Source organism: Protobothrops mucrosquamatus, unplaced genomic scaffold (genome assembly GCF_001527695.2).
Source record: "Protobothrops mucrosquamatus isolate PMUCROS unplaced genomic scaffold, P.Mucros_1.0 scaffold3934, whole genome shotgun sequence".
Classification (NCBI taxonomy): domain Eukaryota; kingdom Metazoa; phylum Chordata; class Lepidosauria; order Squamata; family Viperidae; genus Protobothrops; species Protobothrops mucrosquamatus.
Window position 1 is genome coordinate 1 of NW_015389878.1, and position 22921 is coordinate 22921.

The 22921-nt window shown below is 38.0% G+C and overlaps 1 protein-coding gene across 1 annotated transcript; it reads right to left on the bottom strand.

Annotated features, from left to right (window-relative positions):
• Window positions 1-6: 6 nt before the first annotated feature.
• On the bottom strand, window positions 7-22133 carry LOC107298389 (ubiquitin carboxyl-terminal hydrolase 22-A-like; the record flags this gene model as incomplete). Its single annotated transcript, XM_029286513.1, has 5 exons — window positions 21994-22133; window positions 17147-17260; window positions 16617-16661; window positions 14546-14647; window positions 7-157 (listed from the first exon to the last, which is right to left on the bottom strand). Coding segments are annotated over exons 1-5 (524 nt in total), but the record flags the coding sequence as incomplete, so codon positions are not given.
• Window positions 22134-22921: the final 788 nt, after the last annotated feature.

The window sequence follows — 22921 nt, forward strand, 5'->3', positions numbered from 1 at the left end:
GTAGACATTTCACAGACCAGACACGAGCTGGGGCTTTGCATTTCACATTTGTGTCTGTCGGAGAGGAAGAAATCTCGCAGCAGCGGAGTGTGAGTAAGTGCTTGGACAATACAGTTCATAAAACACGTGTTCCCAAGATTAATTAGCCCCCGGAGACCTGTTTAAAAAGGGGAAACAAAAAGAGGGACAAGTGAACTATGGCTCAGTTTGACAGGACTGGAACTCAGCTCAGCTCAAAACTTTCAGTTTCTGATTTGCAACTGTTATTCCTTTTGCATTTTGTTCTTAACTTTCACTTTTAAATGCTTTAAATGCATCTGGCAACGTGATTAGACATTGTGATTTTTTTACCCCCCCCCCCAAATGTGGGCATCTCATGTGTACCAACAATGTACTTTCACTGCTAAGCAGAGCACCTACTGCTCACCATAGCATGTTTAAAACTAGAGCTTCTTAAACCTTTGTCACTACAAGTACCATCACTGAAGACTTGAGCCCTCTAAAAAATACTGCAGAAAGCTAAGCTTGGCAGTCCATATTTGCATACTAGAGAGAAGATCAAAGCATGTACTGCCTCAATTTTTGGTCTCTGGCCCCTATTCAGCCACAATTCCCATCACAATAACCACATCTTGGTAGGAAACTATAGCAGTTGTAAGCCATCATTTGGATTTTAGTCCCCCCCCCCCCCGTTGAAAAGAATCAAAACTGCAGAACATCAACAAAACGTAAAAGAGCTTTCAGCATACTCCTTTTCGTCAATATTTTCATCCAAAGATTCCCTACCAGCAGAACCAATGCTGGTTGGGTTTTCTGGGAACTTGAACCTCAGGCTATCTAGAGGGCATCCAGGTCTTAAAGCACGAACCAGAGGAACAAAATATAAATTCACATGTTTGCTCCGGATGTGAAAGTAATGAGACGTCAACCAAAATCAGGAAGCTAACAAAATATTTAAACTTTGATTATAGCTGAAATTCTCTTCTTAAACAACCTGAAACAGGAAACACTAATTAGAGGTTACTAGTGGACGTAGATAACCAGCCTGAAGAGTTACAAATTCTTACCCCTCCCAAAGCAATGCAACTAAAATTCTGAGATGGCTCATAATATTTAAATGGCCTTGTATATGCAGAAATATTTCTGAAAAGCCTTTCATCTTCCTTTGTCAAGCAGGTATGTATTTCTGTTGCTAGGATACTGCAGACTAAGAGCAGTGAATTGCTGTACTGGACAATCTATTATGTACTGATACGGAAGCCATCCTAAACTCACTGGCATTAACATACCGCTATCATCCTCTCCAGCCCCAAAAGCCACTTCCTATTTTCAACAAGAAATTGCTCTGCTTAACTTTTATCTAAGCATTTAATTCTTATTACAATCTGCTGTATAAATATTGAGAATGCCTTTTGGCTCATGGAATCTATCATATTTTGAAAGCGTGCGGCATCAGACACGGTGTGTTGTGGATTTGCAGGCCTGTTGTGCAGAGGCACAAAACAAGAGACTGTGCGTTATAACCAGAAAGTAATTCTATCTCTTTATTAACCAGCCCAAATTCCGAAACTAAACGCAATTCAAAATACATTACACAAGACAAGACACAAGTGCATCACTTAAATACATGGCGTTTACTGACTATAACTCTGAAAAACAGATTTGACAAGGCTTTTTTCTTTCTTTTTATTTAGCAGGACAGGTAGTCCTCAACTTACGACCACAATTAAGCATTTTATGTTTGGCCTGCAGTGTGTATTGTAGACAAGGGTACACCAACAAAAAAAAACAACCCAAATATCTTTGCCACCAATGGGGCTGTTGTAACCGCAACTCAGGCATAACTACTATAGTTTTATTATCACCGATTTCAGCTACGAGTATCATTAATGATGAGAAGTGGCGGAAGAAACAACAAAAGACAATAGGAGTAAGACAAGGTTTAATAAAAAGGTTAACAGCAGACCATGTTAAATGGTTTCTGATTTAAAGTTGGCCAGCAATTATTGTCATGCTCTAAGAATGAAGCTGAGGAATTTCTTCACTGCCTGTGACAGCCAACTAAACATAGGATCATTGTTATAAGCCAGAATTGAAGAACTGTTCCATGGAGTAGCATCACAAAAATTCACCTGCAAAAACAATGCAAAGTCCAGGCTTCGGTAGGAAAAAAAGGCAAGGACAACTGCATTTTTAGCCTTGCTTCTCGCCTGTATGTAAAAAAAGACAAACCCTAGGCAATAAGAAGTGAAATATACAAATTACAAATTAAATGCAAGAGGGTTGAATGAAAAATAATCCATCCAGTTCTGGAAGTGACCAACAGATGGCAGTCCTGATATCTCCAAAGCTTGGATGTGTTTTGGAGCCTCTCTCCTTTCACTTTAATGGGTGGGAATTAAGTTACATGCCAGGGCTGAATTTTTGACTGGCAAAGGAGTGCCTCCAATTGAAATTCACCATCAAAGGCAGCTTTTGGATGACAGTAAGAGCATTGATGTGAATACTATGCATCCCTGGACCAAAAATATAAAGAGGATGAACCAAAGAGAGGTGATTCGTAGGTTCAAGAACAAAGTGCGCGATCTGTGACAGCAACCAACAGGAGAAAAGTTGATGGACTGATTAGGGATGAGCGGTGGAGAAATTGCTGTCAAACAAACGTGGCATTTCACAGGAACATTAAGGTTACATTATCGATATTCTCCAATCTTGGAAGGTTTGTGGAACTGGGCTTCCTCGCATGCTAACGGCAGAGGTGAAAACTTCAAGAATTAAAGTTGGCCAGCAATTATTGTCATGCTCTAAGAATGAAGCTGAGGAATTTCTTCACTGCCTGTGACAGCCAACTAAACATAGGATCGTTGTTATAAGCCAGAATTCAAGAACTGTTCCATGGAGTAGCATCACAAAGCTTCACCTGCAAAAACAATGCAAAGTCCAGGCTTCGGTAGGAAAAACTCACGGTTATCATTCTTGAGGAGGCAGACGATGTTATTCAGATGAATTTCCTTGAACCTGGACACACTATCAACACAAGAGGATTACACTATAACATCAAAACCTTGAACACAATGATTAGATGGACTTTGGAAGCATAAGAAGGACATTTTGCTGCAACATGGCAACGTTAGGCCTGCTACCTCGTGAGCTATCCAAGAGTCAATTGTGAAACTGGATCTCATAATCTTATGTCATATAGGCCAGAACCTGGCACTCTAACTTGAACCTTTTCCCCCAAAGTGAAGGAATACCATAGTAGGTATCTGTTTGACTCAAATGAAGAGGTGAAAAGAACAGTGAGGACTTGATTGAAGAGGCAAAGTGTGGAGTTTGTTCATGGTGACTTTTAAGAAGTCTGTCCATCATTGGCAGAAATGTGAACGGTGGGGACATGTATATAAAAGTAATGAAAGCATTAGTTTCAATCATTATTTTCCTAGTTCATTTCTTCAACTGTCCATATTTAAAGTACAGTTAGGCAGGTGGGGGTGTTACTTTTCACTCCATCTGCTTATATTGAGGTGTCCCCAGGGTTTGCTGCGATCAAGAGGTTTATAAAATAACGGTCACCAAACTGCCTTTTCTTCAAGCTAAATATCATCAGTTCCATAAGCCTTTCTTCACAACTTCCATGGGCTCTCCAAACTTGTGGAGTTGAAGTCCACAAGCCTTAAGTTCCCAAGTTTGGAGAGCCCTGCTTTAAAGCCCCAAATGCTATTTCCCTACCGGGAAATTCCTAAAGTGGGATTAGAAGGAATATCACACAAAAGCTCTCTTGACGAGGGAAGATAACTTGATTAATAGCAGGTTGGGGGCCTCTAAATGTGATGTATAGCAAATGCAGACATAAAGGGAAACAGGCAACAGTGACTTGCAAATGCAGTGTCATTAACTTTCGGTAGTCTAACTCGCACCGCCAAGTTTTCTGCCAAAAATTCTGGAAGCAGTTCAACTCTGCAGCCCTCCACAGCACCGGAGATCAATACTGAAAGAGGTCTGCAGTAATCTTGCATCAAATTGTTTACCTTATTTAAAATCAACACCAAAGCATTTATCGTACACCCTTCGTATATAAGCCCATCCACTGTTTTTACCAATTTATCAAACGGGGTGCAGAAAGAAATATATTACTACTGCTATTGTCTTATGTAGAAGGTGAAGTAGTAAGACTAAAAATAATGACAGGTGACACCACATAGACAACCAAGAACAAACCTGGAAGCTAAGCAGGATCAGTCCTTTTTAAATACGTGGATGCTGGAACAAATGGGTATTTCACGACTCCAGGACAGGTTGGGAATTTTTTGGGAAGAAGAGGAGTCGTCGGGGAACTGCACTGATAAAGCATTACTGGAGTTTTTCCTCCAACAGAGATAATTAAAATAATCCAATCCTTTTCCTTGACAAGTCAGGAATCAAGACACACAAGTGATTAAGAACGCGGTTGGGCTGAAAACGGTGATCAAATAGTTTCATTAAGAATTAACAAGAGGTTCAAGGAATTCTCCAGTTCTCCCACATTCTTCCATTACTGCTTCCAATGGTAATATCAGAACCACAAGTTGCAAACTTAAAGCTTGAGAAAAAAGCTCCCTGCCTATCAGTATTTTGAAGAAGTCCAACTGCTCTGATTAAAACATATTTTTGTAAAGTTGTAAACAACAAAGAAAGCACAAAGGCATCGTGCCCCGTAAGAAGGCTGCAAGTGCTAAACAAGAGGGCAAAAGATACGAAGACCTAAAGGAATTGGTCTTTGTTGGAATTGGAGGATGTTCTATCAATGATAATTGGAATTTCACTTTCAGAGCTGATAGCCGTAACAGAGTGAAAGTTGGATGCTCTTGATGGAGACATTAAAGCAAAAGGAGTTAAGGTGAAACTGTCTTGCAGGCAGAGAATATTCCACGAGAGCGGTTGTGATGTCTGGAGGTTTCAGAGATGTGATAAATAAACAAACCAACAAACCAGCCAGATGCAGTTTCAATCTCCTGTTTTTAGGTGAAATGGAGTCAACTGAGCATTCAGCTAGAAATGAGAACATACATAGATCTAAGGGCCCATTCATAGAAACAGTTTGCAACAAATTTTGCAACAGTTTGCAACAGCAAATCCTATTTGTTTCAGATATGCTTTTCCAGTTTGAACAGTTTTAGCATGAAATGTTGAAATCCCTTTTTAAAATTGCCAATTTTAACCTCAATTATCACCTACACCCACAGAACTCTTACTGGAGTATAGAAGTATTCAACTGCTCTTTAAAGATTTGGATATTTTCTCTGGACAGTGTGAAAATCAGAAGTTTTCTGAATGGTAAAAGAAAGAGATATATAGATGTATTTCGTGTTGCACATATTTTTACAACAGAATGAGAATTTTATAAAGAGATTTTATATTAACTTGATTGGAGTTCTGAAGCCAGAATTAAATCTGTGCAGATGGCATCATTAGAAAATGAGACTCACTCCTACTAAACTGACAAAATAACAGTTCATACATAAATTCTTTTCTCCTTCGTCCCGGTAACTCACCATATGTTGCTTATATATTCTTATCACTATTCACAACAGTTTAAAAAAAAATGGGAAGAAAAGATCATTATCAGCTACCGATAGCTTTTACAATACCAAGCCCTTCATATTATATATTAGTATGTATGAAAGCATATCAAGTGTTAATACCACTTTACAATGCCTTGGTAAGGCTACACTTGGAATACTGCATCCAGTTTTGGTCACCACGATGTAAAAACGGTGTTGAGACTCTAGAAAGAGGGCAGAGAAGACCAACAAAGATGATCAGGGGACCGGAGGCTAAAACATATAAGGAACGGTTGCTGGAACTGGGGATGTCTAGTTTAATGAAGAGAAGGACGAGGGGGGACAGGATAGCAGCCTTCCAGTATCTCAGGGGCTGCCATAAAGAAGAGGGAGTCAAGCTGTTCTCCAAAGCACCTGAAGGCAGGACAAGAAGCAACAGATGGAAACTAATCCAGGAGAGAAGCAGCCTAGAACTAAGGAGAAACTTCCTGACAGTTAGAACAATTAACCAGTGGAACAACCTGCCTCCAGAAGTTGTGAATGCTCCAAAACTGGAAGTTTTTAAGAAGAGGCTGGACAGCCATTTGTCTGAAATGGTATAGGGTTTCCTGCCTGAGCAGGGGGTGGGACCAGATGACCTCCAAGGTCCCTTCCAACTTTATTATTATTATTATTAGTCAACTTGCAGATAGATTGGCAAAGGGCATAGATTTTTTTTGAAAAAAAGAAAAGAAGCAAATATCCCACTCAACTTTTACAGACAAGTAACTTAATTTAAAACATTAGTCCCAATATATACAGTAGCTTTCATTCTTTAACTAGCAATTAGTTAACAGCTATCAGCTTAAATATTCTAACACAGCTGGAAAAGCACACTCCTCTTTCACTACCATGATATGGAGTTCCTTAAATGTTTTCAAATATTTACAAAGCCAGCTGCAAAAAAAAAGAAAAAAGAAAAAAAAGGACTAATGCTGCTTAGCTGCATGGAAGAGCATTCATTAACATTACAATAATAAAACAAAGCAAAATCACCCACTCTTACTGTTTTGCCAGCTTCTGCTACCAATGCCAGCATTTAAATAAATGCAATCGCAGCTCACCATGCAAACCAGCAAACAAATCAAATGTATTTGGGGCTTTGCGTTTCTTAAATGTACCAGCAACACATCTTATGTACAACCACACAAATGCAACATTATTAACGGCATTCGTTCATAAACCTGAAGGAAGGCTGACTTTCATGAATTATGAAAAATAGGCAAGTCACTAGAACTACACATGAGTAGTTTTTGCAAAGTGCTAACGGGAAGCAATCACTGTGGTGGATCTGGAGCCCAAAAAGGGATTAGTCATGCCTATATTGTATTTCCCACAACAGAGATCCTTTGCTGAGTCATGCAAAGCAGCTGGTGGAGGCTGTCATATACTCTATGGCACAGAATAGCTGGAAACCAACAGATCACATATTTTGGCTTGCCATACCCGTTTTAGCCCTGGTCGTTTTCAATGAAGTGGAGATCTGAGGCTTGCAAATTATCTTTTGGCCAGACCACCCAGTTTAGGGGCCCTCCAGATGTGTCGGACTACATGGAGGTTGTAGTTCAATGCATCTGGAAAGAAGCACTTTGAAAAGGGTTAGATGACTACACGGAAGGCCCTCATCCTGAGAAATAGTGTGCAAAAAAGTTGCTTTCTTAATGTGCGTTAATCGCTGGCAGGTTTGTACACAGCTGTTGAACCCGATTTCCTGACTTTGACTCATCCAGTTATTAGACCGTGTAGACATTAAGTAGCAACGGAGAAGAAGAGCCAGGGTGGAGTAGAGAAATGCATGCCATTTACTTTTTAAATAAAACAGTTTTCTAGAGCTGATGTTCTTGGTAGGAAAGGAAAACCAAGCCCCTACGAACTGGTCAGAGCCAAGTCATCTCAATTAGAAATGCACAGTGGATTCTTATTTTAGATGCTCAAGACTTTCCTGCTAGCCAAATTTAACTAACCAGTAACTCATTAAGCATAATCAAAAACTGGCACAGCGCAGTTAAGTTCGTCTTTGAAGTTTGCCTTTAAGATAATTGAAGACATGCACATATGCCTCTATGAGTCACCTATATCTCATAGAGAAATTTCGGTGGTTTAATGAAACTATCTGCCTCAAAGAGCTGGGTTTTAAACTGCTGATCATCTGGGGTGGCTAAGATTTTTCAGCAATGATTTTCTTCAGAGGAACCTTCTAAACAGTAACTTCGGAATGCCTGAGCAAGCATAACTATCACTGCAACATCTAACAGGATGCGATCCTGTTATGTACCTATTTATTTATAAGAAGCCATACTAAGGAACTGAATAGGTCCAGAAGAAGAAAATATTATAAGGCAACATGTCTAAGCAGACACATCCTTTTCTTCTTTGTTTCCCTGTTAATTATGCAAGATTTGTTAGATCAGCTTAAATACTCCCCAAATAAAAAAAAACCCAAAAAGTTTCTTAATTTCTTTACAGTATATCAGACAACAGTTCCTGAAAGAATTTTTCTGGAAACCCAGAAAAAGGAAGCAGATCAACCTAAGGACAGCACCTACATTATAGTTTTTTCTGTCAGGATATATTCAGCAAGTGAGTGTCAAACTCAACCGTTTAAATGAAAAAACCAAGATAGAACAATAAGAAAAGGAATGAGTTTTTATTTTTAGAACACCATCTATTAAATGGGAATATGAATCCTTGAAAAAAAGAAGCACGCATTCAGAAGACGGCAAATTCTTATATTCACTTGGCATCCTGTCTACATGCTTCCTAAGGCTTATTATTAGCCAAGTTCTGATTTATCATTTCATCTCGTAAGTGGAAATCGGCAAGCAGCGTCACTAAGTCACATGTTCATCCCAGACCTATGAATGCCACCGAAGGGAACTGCATCCCTATCACCAGATTAGATGCAGCCTGTTGGGCAGCAAATCTGCGGGCTTTCGTTTGATCGAAAGTCGATGTTGTCCATTAAATTTCTAGAAGCCCACAAACCTCTGAGAACTCTGAAGCAGCTGTGTGATTCTTCTCTCACAGATGGCTGGCACAATTGAGCCTCCTGGAGCAGCCAGATTTTAAAAAGCCATTCTGGCAGTTTCTGCACATGCCTTCTGGGGAGTGTGCAGAAGGGGGTGGAAAGGAAGGAAGGAAGAAAAAAAAAACACAGCAAAGCTTCACATTTTCTCATGACTATGTGAATCAAGGACCAGAAGGAAAGGCCCCAGGTTTTAGAATTTAGAATTATAAGTGAAAGGACAAACCACAGACTACACCAAGGTCGTGATTCTGCATTTTTCAAATTAGAAAAAGACACTGAAAAAGAAGGTGTGTGTGTGTGTGTTAAGATTTTTGTGTCTTATGCGGGTATAAAACAATAAGAGTGATTCTTTGATCGGTCCATTCTATTGGGAAGTTAGAAAGAAGGGGGTTAATTCAGAAGGGAGTTAAAATAAGAACGGTACAATTGGATTTACACACCAGTATTTTAAATGGATGGGTGATGGGGGGGGGGGTTCAGATTGTTTCCTAAAAGCCAGTTAAATTGGGAAGAATCTACCTGCAGAGAATTTTTTTTTATTTTTTACCATGTTGATCTCAGCAAACTGAAAACAAGACAGTTAACTGGCATTAGATTCAAAGAAGTTAGTTTAGCCCAGGGGTATCAAACTGCTGGCCCACAGGCCGCATGCGTCATGGCGAAACCGCGCCCACGCCATTGCCGGCAATGGAAAAAAAGTCGCGATATGTCAAGACACGTCACGTGACGTTGCGAGTTTGACACCCCTGGTCTAGCAAGAACTCTTTCCATTCTAATGGAAAGGCTACAGGTTTCCTTTACATTCTGTCTCAGGTAGACAGAACACCACTTCTGAATTATGTTCATCATAATTAACAGAAATCCACTTTAAACCATGGGTTTCTAGAGACCACTACATTTCAACAAAAACTATATAACAAAGCGTTTCTCAAGTTTGAAGTAAGCCAGTGCTGATTTTTTTTTTTTTTGGCCCCAGTTCATCAACCAGTTATTCTAAAAGTATTTATTTATTATTTATTTATTTATTATTTGAATTTATACCCCGCCCTTCTCCTTGCGGACTCAGGGCGGCTAACAGCCTGATAAAAACAACTACAAAAATACCCCAAAAACTATCATTAAAGTACTCATTCATGCAATTTTCAACATCCTCCCATCACCTCTGTCCTCGTGCACAGATACTCAGGCTTCGTTTACATAATATTGAAGGCTCAAGCAATGTTTTTGGGATGTTGCGCCTACAGAACCAGAACTAATGTCTTAATTACTTTTCAGCATACCCAACCTTCTTGGTGCCACTTTTAGGCTGAGGAACTATTACAATATTTATTCCACTCATGTTTTCCTACCCCAGGTCATGCTACCAAATGTCACACAGCTGCAAAAGAACACCTGCCACTGTTCTGTCGCTATTGTCAGGGGCATCTCTTCCAGTCCTCCTTTTATTTCCTGAAAACAGTTTCTCCCCCCCCCTCCATTTCCCTCTATATATTTTTTTTAAAAAAGAGGTTGTTCCTCTGCTTTTTTTTTTCTTTTCTTTTGGCAATGTAACAAATGAGAATCCCAGGTGGCTTTAGCTAATTAGCCCTGGTACTTTGGAAGCCTAATTCTGCCTATTGTGAAAACAATAGTCTTTCGGCCACAAAGTAACTTCATATGCTAATCAGAAGCAGACCGTTCTCTAATACTTTAGGCTGTTCAGGAAGACTGTTCTTAGAGAGGGGAAAAGAGAAGGATAACAAAATACAAGCTGTGCAAGGAAAGAGGGAAAAAACACACATATACACAACACCCTGCATTAACCAGCCCCGTGCATACATCCCTGATTTCTGAAATTAATCTGATGTGCTCATTGACATCACATGAATAAGATACAGCACAATAGAAAGAATGAACCTGGGGAATTTTTTGTTTTTTTCCCCTTTTAATTAGAAAGCATTTGAAACTAATCTACTTAAAACATTATCAGGCTTCTGATTCCAAATAAGGCTGATATGACATAGCAGAACAGTAATGTCTTGAATTAGAAGTCAGAAGTTATTCAGAGTGTTATATGCAGAACCTATTTTAAAAATTTGCAGATTAGCTGTACTGAGCAGAAGTCAATATGCATCCTTTTATACACACTGTGCTATATTATTAACAGACTTGGTGGTAAACAGGCCTCACAAAGTAATAAATAACGTGAATTATTTGTCTATTTACTCAGCTTGCTATGATTATCAGGGTCCTATGGTTGTTTACAACAATACAAACTTTACGTAATACTTTTTTTACTCCAGAATTTCCCAGTTGTTCAGTTCATGGCATGAAATTCTTACAAAAGAAATACCTCTCTATCTCTTCCTAGGTAACATGAATCCCTCATCCCTCTTTTCAATTAAAATGCTCTTGGCCGTAGTTTATTTTTTTACAAGGAAATTGTTCCAGACTTCCGATAATTACATTGCCCGTTTTCCCATTTCCACAAATCTGAATAAAGTATGTCAGAACAGCACATATTCCAAGGGATCACACCACAAATTTTCCTGAATATATAACAAGGTTATTCGAATGTTCATAATAAAGAGGGAAGGGGGGCCTTTTCACAGCCACTGTATGCTGGAACAGTATGTTTCTGCCTGCCGTGATCCCAAAATCCCTCTGATGTTTAGAAAGTCAAATTAGCCCCTTAATTATGTGTGAAAGTAATTTTGTGCCCCAATGTGCATCACTTTAAGCTTACTTACATTGAACTGCATTTGCCATTTTGCTGCCCATTCACCCAGTTTGGGGAGAGTCTTGTGAAGCTCTTCATAATCCGATTTAAGTTTTCACTATCCTGAAAAAGTTGGGGTTATCAACAAACTTTGCCAACTTTCTATTCACTCCTAATGTCAGACCATTTAAGTATAAGCTGACCCTCTAGAGAACCCCAAGTCCTACTTAATTCTACTGTGATAGCTAGGCATTCCTGTTTGGCCTCCTCAGCTTTAAATCACAGGGTCAAATTGCCTAGGCTACACTCGTTACTTTGACTTAAGACGGGATTAGAAATTTGGCTGAAATATCTGTGTACAGGTAATCCTTAATTTACAACCACAGCTGAGCCCAAAATTTCTATTGCTAAGTGAGACGGTTGTGAGGTGAGTTTTGCCCCATTTTACGACTTTCTTTGCCACTGTTTGTAAGTGAATGACTGCAGTTCTTAAATTAGTAACACAGTCGTTAAGCGAATCGGGCTCCCCCATTGACGTTGCTTGTCAGAAGGTCCCAAAATGGGGATCACGTGATCCGGGGACACTGCAACCGTCAAAATTATGAGTCAGTTGCCGAGCGCCCGAATTTTGATCACGTGACCCTAGCAACGGTCATAACTCGCTTTTTTCAATGCCGCTGTAACTTTGAATGGTAACTAAACCAATTGTTGTAAGTCGAGGACTACTTGTGTGCCTAACCAAATAATCTATCATTTTTTAAAAAATATAGGTGTGTATATACAATCTACTTGATCTTTCATGCCTATGGACCCCAAACAAGCAAACTAAATACTTCTTAACACTCTCAAATAACTCTAAAGGACTAATGATAAAGGCTTACATTTATTATTATTATTAAATGTCTGAATTGCTGGGAAATGTTCAACCAGTTTTAAAGGAAACCCCGCTAGTTCTAAGGATGTTGATGGAGCTTGATCGCTGGTATGTATTCCTGAATGAATTCAGAAAGATACCAATGGGGGGGGGAAACCCATTTTTAGGGGTAGATAACCACCAGGGATGGGTATCCTGGACCCATTAATTGGTCACAGAGGACAGTGAAAATATAAGCAATTTATCTCTGTGTGCTTGCTTGATTCCTATAAATAAAAAAATCATGCAAACCATATTTACGGATATAACTCCAAGTTTCATTCAAGTAAAATGTGCAACTGACATAAAGGTAATACAAAAGCTGAGAAATGATTAAATATTTTGCATACAGAAGAATGAAGAATTGTTATTTCTCTTATCCGTTTCATTCTGGATTCTTCACCTCAACACCCATTCCTGAGTGTAGAGATTTCTACTTTAAGGAAAGTTAGAAACCTTTCAACAAAAGTCAAAACAGCCAACAGAACAAACAAGCAAAGTTGTTTCATTGTTCAGTGGTCCTACTCAGACTTTCAATTTATCCAAATACAATCTTGTCCAGCGCTACTGACTTGACACATGGCTGGACTTTTTTTTTACAATAGTGGAACCTTCTGTAGAAAACTCTGTCCTACAGTGTCCTAGTAACATATGAAATGAACCATTTCCACCAACTTTTCATCATTTTCAGCATACAGACACGGCTTCATAAACCATTTCCCCAAGACATTTGAGTTTCTTTAACATTTGTTTTCCGGTCTAAATTTTCAGTTCTTCAGAACTGGCATCCACTTAACTCCAAGGCTGTAGTACTTTTATGATATATGGATTCCAAAGTTGTAGAAGCATGAGAAAAACTGAATGTATACCCTTACTTACTGTAGTTTGAAAGTGTATAATGCCAACAACAGTTACACCTAAGAAGAATTAAAACCCACCCTGCCCTCAAGGAATTTATGCAGAAAAATAAGAACAGCAACACAAGAGAGAGATTGGATGAAATATAAAGGAAGCCTTGAGTTTTTCTTATAATTAGGTATTGGATGGATGGAACAACTGTTTGAAAATAGAAATTAAAATGCAGGAAACAGGAAGGAAGGAAGGAAGGAAGGAAGGAAGGAAGGAAGGAAGGAAGGAAGGAAGGAAGGAAGGAAGGAAGGAAAAAGAAAGAAGGATTTTGTCCTTTTCTGAGTTTTTTCTTTGGGAAAGAATACATTGATAAAGTAACAACAAACCATCTGAGCAACAAAAATATGTCAGACTGAATAAAAGATGAAAGAACGAAAGATAGTTTATCATTTAGAAACAGGGCAAAAGGATCATAAAATAGGAGAGAGAAAAGAGACAAATAGGTAAGCATTACCAAAGTGATAAGTAAAAAAGACAAAACTTGACTCCCTTCAAAGTATTAACAATATCCAAGTCTCCAGCTTCACATGGAGATGGTCTATATCAATATTTTGATACAGGGAAGTCAAAGTGCAATAAATAGGAAATCAATACGTAAAAGACTAATGAAGCATGAATATCGATAGTCCTTGCTTAACGACCCTAATTAGGACCAGCAATTGGAAATCCCATGATGAAGACTGTGGTTTCTGGCAGGAAGGAGATAAGACTACTCAGTTTCATACCTGTGGCCTGCGTTTGCCTGCTAACCATTCCCTTTCAAACTTTAGGAAGCTGTTGTGTCTTGGCTTGCTTACTCTCTTGTACGCATGAAAAGCAATGCAATGCGCCACAGCCTTTGAAATCTCTCTTCCATCTTGCTGCTCCACAAAGGGGGGAGAGATTGCCTACAGAAATCTCATTTTCTATCTCCCTCATTTGCAGAGCAAAGAGACTGGAGAGGACGATTTCACACCAGCAATGAGAAAGGATCATGCAAAGGAGACTACAGAAACCTCTTGCTTTCCTGCTTCCTGGCAGACTGGAGAGACTGGAGAGAAATAGGTTTCAAGAGAGTACTGTAAGCTTGTGTAGTACACCTGTGGCTCCCAGCCCTGGGCCGCTAGTATGATCACACTGCTTTTGATGTACAGAAGAGGGAACAGCTTACTCTCTTGCAATCCCTTTCTCTCAAGTCTTTCTTGCTCTGCAAAGGGGAAAAGAAAGGAAGAAACGTCAGGCACAGACAAAGGCGTACTGATTGGCAATCACATGACTGAGGGATGCTGCAAAGGTCATAAATGGTCTGTAAAGTTATTTTTTTTTTTCAGCAGCGCCATAACCTCAAACGGTCACTGAACAAATGGTTGGTAAGCAAGGACTACCTGTAATTCTGCAGATGACTGTAGAGTTAAGTGAGGTATGCAATTCTCCCTTACCTATGGTACAATTTGTAGTTATTTTTCGTCGCTTGGGGTTATGTCGAAGCAGCTCTAACTCTCGTTTGGTTGGCTCCCACGTTGAATACTTCTCTCCAATACCTGGATAATGAAAAGAAATATAGGACTATATTTCAGAAGACTGCTTGTAGCTATAAGGATACTTTGCCATGCAAACTGCACCACTCATTAAATAGGTTGCCCTATTTATTTCCTCTACAGTTCTGACCTTCTAAATATGTTCCCACAAATGTGTGTTAAAAACATACAAGACTTATTGTTTGGACTGTATTGGCATTTTAAAGTAACAATTTCCTCTCCTTTTCTTATTCCTAACAGTGGATGAAAATACTTTTAAATTAAAAACACAATAGCAGTTTGCCCTTCATAGAGGTTGGTCTTTTGAGTTAAGACAGCTATGCTGTCAGAGCAACCATCCCTGAAGCATGACCTTTGAGTGGAGATACTTTAAAAAAAATATGATGACAACAGCAAAAAATAAATAATCCAATTCATTAGGCAGCTATGTGCTATTTTGAAAAGCTGATGTATAGAACCGATACAATGTGGATGATATTCAAACCATTTCCTTAGTATGTAAAAACTAATATCCCCCTCAGTCTGTCTCTGCAATCTGGACCATAAATTATATAGGCTGAGAGCCAAAGAACTTTGCAATTAATTCTGTAAGACTGCTGAAGCTTATCTGCCTCAAAGAATAGCTCCTGAGTCTGGCAAGTCTGTTTTTAGAGTGAACAGTTTTAAAGGAGAGTCTGAGAGGAAAGGTAGCTATTCTACTGGGCAATTACATATCCACTGAGTATAAACAGCTCTTTGGATCCTTGTTATAGGTTTTCCTTAACAATGTGTTGCTGAACAACAAATGATTGTCGTCTGTCTATGAGACTATATATGTGTGTATATCTACATGTATGCAGGTGTGTGTGTAGCATGCACACTGTATATGAGTCTGCTTGGAAGAGATAACTATTTGAAGAAAGGGGAGAAATGGGTCATCTTGGTGGCTTTTTGAATCTAATTATTATAATCAGAGATGTTAGTAAAACAGAGTAATAAACTGATACCCCTTGGACATTTAAATTTTCAATTTAATACACTAACAATCCAATTCTATATATGACTATGCAAGTTAGAGATAGATGTTCTTATAGATGATCTTCACCAGATAAAACATTCTACAATGTCACGCCAAAAAAAGGGGGGGACCTCAAATAACAAGAATCTCCTGTGTTACTACTAAGCTAATATTCTAACCACCAAAAGGAAAATACCTTACAGGAAATAAAGTTAAAGTAGATTTCCATGAAACACTGGACAGAGTAACTCTAAACAAATCAAACTATGAAATTCCATTTGCAAAGATGAATGAGACACTGTTACATAGACAGATAAAATGACTCAGCTAGGGTCTTCGGCAAAGCTTTTCAAAAACTGTGCTTTCTCAAGAAACCCACTGGCTCTTTTAAAGGACCACTGGTTTAACTTTTTGAAATCTTATAAAACTAGAATGCAGAAACAACTGGCATGAAGGGAAGGACTTAGCACAAATCAACCGGAGGGGTGGATTAAAGAAGATCTCAAGAATTATATCCACTATGCACAGTAAGCATGTACTAGACATGGCATATCACGATGAATTTGCATACATATTTGTTCGGATTAGTGTTAATGGCAGAAACAAGCTTATGTAAGTAAGGAGCAAACAATAAAGACACGTCGTTAAATACATGGACAAATATTTACAGGACAAGGACTTACGTAATTATCAACTATTTATTTTAATTTGGAAGAAAAAGGTTTTATTCAACTTTCGATACCTAACGGTTAAAACAGCCCTCCCAGCCATCAAAAAGGCTGCAGGTTGAAAAAGTTTGCTGTAAAACGCCTTGTTTTACTAGAGAAACAATATATATATAGCAAACTGAGGGTTCCTGGATCACGAAATACATTCTTTACAATATGAAAACAATGCAAATTCTGTCAGATAATGGCAGATAATCAGCAAAGGGACACTTGCGAGTGAAATGTGTCGCCAGCTCACACTTCTTACCTGTCATTGTACACTGGTAGTGAGAAATCATGGTTGGGGTGAAGGCTAAAAAAGAAAAGAATTAGGGAAAGAAAACTGAATAACCAAACAAATGTGTGTACATATATTTGTGTTTCTACATATCTACATAATGTATGTGCAAACAAGGCGACATTTTTGTCAAGCTGGCACACAGTCTAGGGAAAGTGGGGTGTTTTGTATGAAGAATATAGGGGTTCAGGGTTTTTTTGCCTAGTATGTTCCAAAAAAACCTGAATACTCTGCTTTATTATTAACTCTGCAAATCACAAGGGAAGAACGTATTTTACTGAAATATTCTTTCTAATATTCTTTCAATATTTGAAATATTCTTTCAAATATTCTTACGTGATGTGTTCAGTTTAACTCCTGAAGAGAAATATCTCTACATTTCTCTCTCCCAAAACGTTCCTTAAAAGTTTTATTATTTTTCTTTTACGAGAATAAAAGGGCTAGGAACGACTCGAAATGAAAACCTTCTTTCAGGCAGATACTTAAAAGATAAATCAAACCTTGTAGTTTCCAAGCTTTCCGCTGTTCTTCTTTGGCAATTTGTTCCATATCTTTGTCATATATGTAATCTTGACACATAAAGCAGTATATACCCCCATACAAAAGGTCTATGGCTGCAGAAGGGGAAGGGATGGAGAAAAAGAAACATTTTTTTTAAAAAAATTAAGAAAATAAAGAATTGTCTATAATTAACCTCTCCTTATTAACAACTCAGACTATTATCACATGACAAAGGTTATGACTTTTATATATGTCTATTGCCAAGCCTCAGACCAGCAGCAACGCTTAAAAATCTTCCTGGTTAAATTATTACAGATTCTGAGGTATGAATCTCCAACACAACCAAGGATATGAAAATATTTCTCAGCAGCTGAGGCACAGGTTCACATTCCCTGTGAAAATCGATTCTATGCCGCTATTTATGTTCATCAGCCTGCAGAGAGTAAGAATTAAGTGGAGAAACTTCTATAGAATTATTTTGTGCTTGGACATACCTTTTTCTGCAAGCCTCAAAACATTCCATCGTGTTAAGGAAAGATAGAAATAGTGGATTGTATTGTTTTTAAGCAATGTGAGAGAGCTATATCTCAAATCTCTAAAAACAAATTTTAAATCAAGAATTATCTGATAGTCCTGAATGGTATACATGCTAAATCTACAAAGCCATGCAATTTTAGGTATACATCGAGGTCAAGTCATAAGCTTCAAAAAGGGTTGCCTATATATTCTAATAATTAACGGACCTCCAATTTGCCAGTGAGCTATGTATCTTTTAACACCAAGAAAACCGAAAATCTATTTTCATTAGGAAAAGCCTCCCAAAGGTTACTGAATTTTAAAATAAGATTAACAAACCCCTTTACAATGAGGATATATCTCTTTTCCTTGTTTAGCTATTGAATTACACATGACTGGAAGAGTAGATTGATTAAGACATGCAACTGTGATCCTGGATCATTTCCATATTCTAATGTAACTAAGTCTGATGCTCTACTAAGTCAAACCAAATTAAGAACAAAGATTTCAAAACTCTCATAGGTTAAATTGCTGCTTAATACTGTTCTATCACAATTTACAAATAAATGCCCTATTCCATTGCTGAAACTGAAATAAGTAACTCCACTAAATTAAACTGGAAATCCAGATATCAAACGGGAATTTTTATAAAAGTAGTTCCCATCATTAATTGGCAGATTTACTAATGTATCTGGGACTGGGTCAGGGATGGATACCCGTGTCTCATAGCATCTTAAAATGGATTTATGTAGACTTGTTATGTGAAAAGGCTGTTCACCCAATAACTGTGCTTCAATACGATGTTTGGCTTTAAAGCAGATTAGTTTTTTTTTAAAAAAAAATACAATCTTCGTGTGGAATTGCTTTTGCTTGCAAAATAACTTATGCACACTAGAGTTAACAGGTAAAACCGTTCATTAATGTAAAAGATGAATGGGGAGGTTTATTTATCTTAATTTCATACATATACATTTCTTTCTCTTCATATAATAAGATGGGAATGATTTTTAAAATGAAAAACATCATTTAACTATATAGCATAGAATGCAGTTCTTGCTTATATAACCCATCCCAGTTAACTGTTGCTATAGCAATATAATGGGTGGATGAATGTCAAGAGCCTTACAATATGATTATCTGAATGTTATACCCTAAAATAAAGCTTCAGTGTTGTTTAAAACAGAGCATTTCTTATAGATCTTAATATATGTTCTAGTCTGCAACTTGGCTACAAATCTAAGTAATTCTGCAATAATATTTAAAAGTAAATAAACAAAAGACAGCAGTGTCAGTTACCACAAAACTCTCTAGTATAAAAATGGGGTAACTTGACATTTGAAAATTGAGTGCAAAAAAAATCCTCTTCTCGTGAAGATTTTTATAAAAATATGAAAATAGCAACGGAAGCAGATTCTGTTACATAGCCACCATCAAATCACATAATCACTGTTCACTGACATGTTTTCCCTTATGTATTTATATATATATTTTATCTCTGTGTGTGAGGGAGAGTAATCTTTATATTTGTATAAAGGCCTTATGTAAGTCATCCTGGATAATCAGCCTAATTTGCATCAAACTTGATTCTTTAGCAGCGATTAAACTATTTTATTAATTCACATCCTGGAAGCAACCATTGAGATGGCCTCTTATGATAGCCTGCACACAACAAACCCATCAGTCTCTTTCCATTCCAGTTTGGGCTCATTTATCCAGCCACCCATTTGCCAGGAATGAGAGCATCCATAACTCAGTTCCTTAACCAGAAAAATGAGTTTACACTCTAAAGTTATCTGGATGCTAGAAAGCAAATTTTGAAAAGTCTACTATGATTTTGCAAGACTGAGTTATCTGCGTTTATATGATTAGTATATTAACCACACTGAGATTTTTTTTTACAGAGAAAGTGGTGGATTCCTGCACTCATATTCCTACAGTGGTCTGAAATGTCTGAAATATGGACAAAGTTCCTTCAGGGTTCAAGATTCTTACGGTACTATTGGAAAAATTTTTAATGCCTTGCTGAAAGATAAGGAAGCTACTTGATCTGCTTTTTCAAAGGAGCTGTAATGGTGTGATAACAGTGTAACATTTATGACTTATGAGCTCCATTTTCTTCTTCTTTTTTATAACTTTTCAAATAGAGTTTGAAGAGTCCAGTTCATTTGTATGGCTTGATAAACCTCTGAAGACGACCAACTTGTTTTCAACATTGCTCTGAGAATTGGACCATAGATACTATTTTTCTTAATTCAAGGGATAATGGAAGAAGGGCCACCACAGCCAGAAAAACTGAGCTTTTTACCAAAGGTCATCTCCAGCTACCACAGAGATCAGGATATGTAGAGTGTTTACTGCAAGGTTCAGTACCAGCCAAATGAAACATGCGGAAAAACCCAGAACATAATTCAGAATATAAAAATGTGAGCCCAATGCTTATGAACTATGAAAGAAGATTGTCAGGGACAAGCCACATAAAACAAGTTGGCAAATCCCTCAATTGTTTCTGTTCACTCCTGCCTGCTTAGACCTCTGGGTGCAAAACATGCAAATACTTCATTTTGCAAATATACATGTAACTGCTTTGGTTAATGATGTACAGTTGGGTCCCCGGAGTTTGAATTTCTCTTTGTCTCCATGGAGACTGCTGTTAGCTAAGCAGAGTCACTAAGAGCTTCAAAGAAGAAATTTTGTTCATTCTGGTATGTGCCCAGTTGAGAATGAACTGGAAGCAGAGCTGAGCAGTAGTGATTTTGCATTTGGGGTGATGTTTTGCGACAAACGCTGTCAGAGAGAGAGAGAGAGTACAGTAATCCTTGACTTACGCACGCAAGTCAGCCCAAAATTTCTGTTGCTAAGTGAGACATTTGTTAGGTGAGTTTTGCCCCGTTTTACAACCTTTATTGCCACAGTTAAATAAATCACTGCAGTTGTCTAGCTAGTAACATGGTTATTAAGTGAATCTGGCTGCCCCTTCAGCTTTGCTTAACAGAAGGTCGCAAAAGAGGATCACATCCCCGGGACACTGCAACCGTCATAAATACACGCCAGTTGCCGAGCATATGAATTTTGATCACGTGCCCCTGGGGATGCTACAATGGTCGTAAGCAGGGCTTTTTTTTTGTCATAGAACACCCAGAACGGAGTTCCTGCACCTTGGATGGAACTTTGTAGGGTAGGCAAGGCGGGTTGTATGACGTGTGTGAGTTCTGGCACCTTTTCTTTTTACAAAAAAAGCACTGGTCGTAAGTGTGAAAAAACGGTCGTAAGTCACTTTTGACAGTGCTGTTGTAACTTTGAAGAGTCACTAAACAAACTGCTGCAAGTCGAGTGACTACCTATAATTGTCTGGAGCCAAAGGGCAGTGGTTGTGGTAGCAGCAACAGCAACATCACACTACGTGGATATGGTGTCTGCCACTGCAAACATTACTGGATTTACTCTTCAGTATCTAAGCCTAAACAATTCAGGCTTCTTGGCGGCTAAGAGTTTCCAAATTGATATCAAAAATAAAAGGAATTATATATAATTGTTTAAACAGCAGGGCATTTATATAGACATGGATAAGAAGATGACATACTGTTGGCTGAATCCTATCACGCTGACCATCTGCCAATCCAGGGAGATGAGGCTAACAAAGTAAATACACAACAGTAAAAAGAAACCTACAAGGAGGGTCTACAGCTAAATGTCTATTTTCAGTCAAAATACAGCAGTTATAAAATATGTAAAATCATAGATGGATTAAAGAAAAACTTGAGGAAAAGCTCTGAAGTGAACTGGGTAAAAAAAAAATGTGTACCTTTACAAATAAAAATGAAATTTTGGATGTTAAAAAATCTGAAATCTAGCTAAGGTAAATTACTATGTAGGCCACTTGACTTTAGATAAGAAATGGCATCGTTGAGTAAATATCAATCCTACTCAAATTAAGAGCTGCATTTTGTTTCCCTATTTTCTGTTAAAATGATGTGCTCTTCAACTAAGAATCCTCAGGAATTGCAACCTTTCCTGTAATTTCAGATTTTGTAACAGAAGAAGACATAAAAAAAATGAGAAACTGTAACTTTTATTTCCATTAGCCGGCTTTTTGGTTATTTATACATATTTAGCTTCAATTAATGATGGACATAATTAAAGGGTGACTTCAATATTAATTTTTTTTAAAAAAAAAACCTCCTGCATGGATGATAAGGAATATTCTCCATAGCCAGAAGAGACAACTTGTCTGAATTTATTCAATCTAACTGCAGTATTTCCCCTATTGTAAAGCTCATGCCGTCATAAAACAAATAATTTTAACGCAAGAATCTCGGATATAATTACTTACCTAAGTTGTGTCGCTTTGCCTTTGCGTGCTCGTGAATATGTTTCTTTGTAAAACAGCCAAAGAAGACACAGTACAGGCAAGAATGGAGTCTGTTCAGATGGGCACCACACATATGACAGATGCACGACTTTGCCTAAAATGTAAACAACATGCTTATTAAAAGCAGCAAACATTTAGGTTTTTCCAAACTACGACCAGGCTTTAATTCTAACTTAGCTTAGATATCATTTCAATTTTTTAATACTAAAACCAGCAGTTAATACTAAAACAAAACCTTTGTTGTGAATTCAATTCAATTCCAAAAATGCTGGATCAAGAACTTGGGTATGTTTAGGAAGGAAGACCTGTTGTCCCTCAATGGCCACACAGCTTTTTGTACCACTCGCTCTTTTGATCTTGACTTTTTGTTGTGACACAGCTATTTTGTAGTCCTTTGGCTTCCAGTGCCACCATTTATTGGAGGGGGGGAATGGAATCTGTCTTCTTAATGCTGGTGTGTAAGAGAGATAAGACAACTCATAGCCTCAGCATCAGGGGGATGATGATGATGAAGATGATGATGACCACGACAAAGAAGAAAAGAGGAAAATCTGCAGTATCTTATCCTGGCTTTGACATATGTGGTCCAAAGAAAAACAACTCCCACTTCTTTTTTCAGGAGTTGCAAGCAAAAGTAGAAAGTACTGTACAAAACTTTTTTATTAAAAATATAAGGAAAAGTAAAACTTCCTTTTAACTTTAGGCAGCCACAGGCATGTACAACCACACAAAAATAGATGACGTAGGGATAACAGCATGGAGATCCTAAACAGTGGCTAAAATATCAATGCCCCTTAAAATTCCGGATGCACAGATTCCTAGTGGGTGGAAACCAGGATCAGAGAGCATAATATGAGAGAAAAAATTGGCAGGACTATAGTAAACCTGA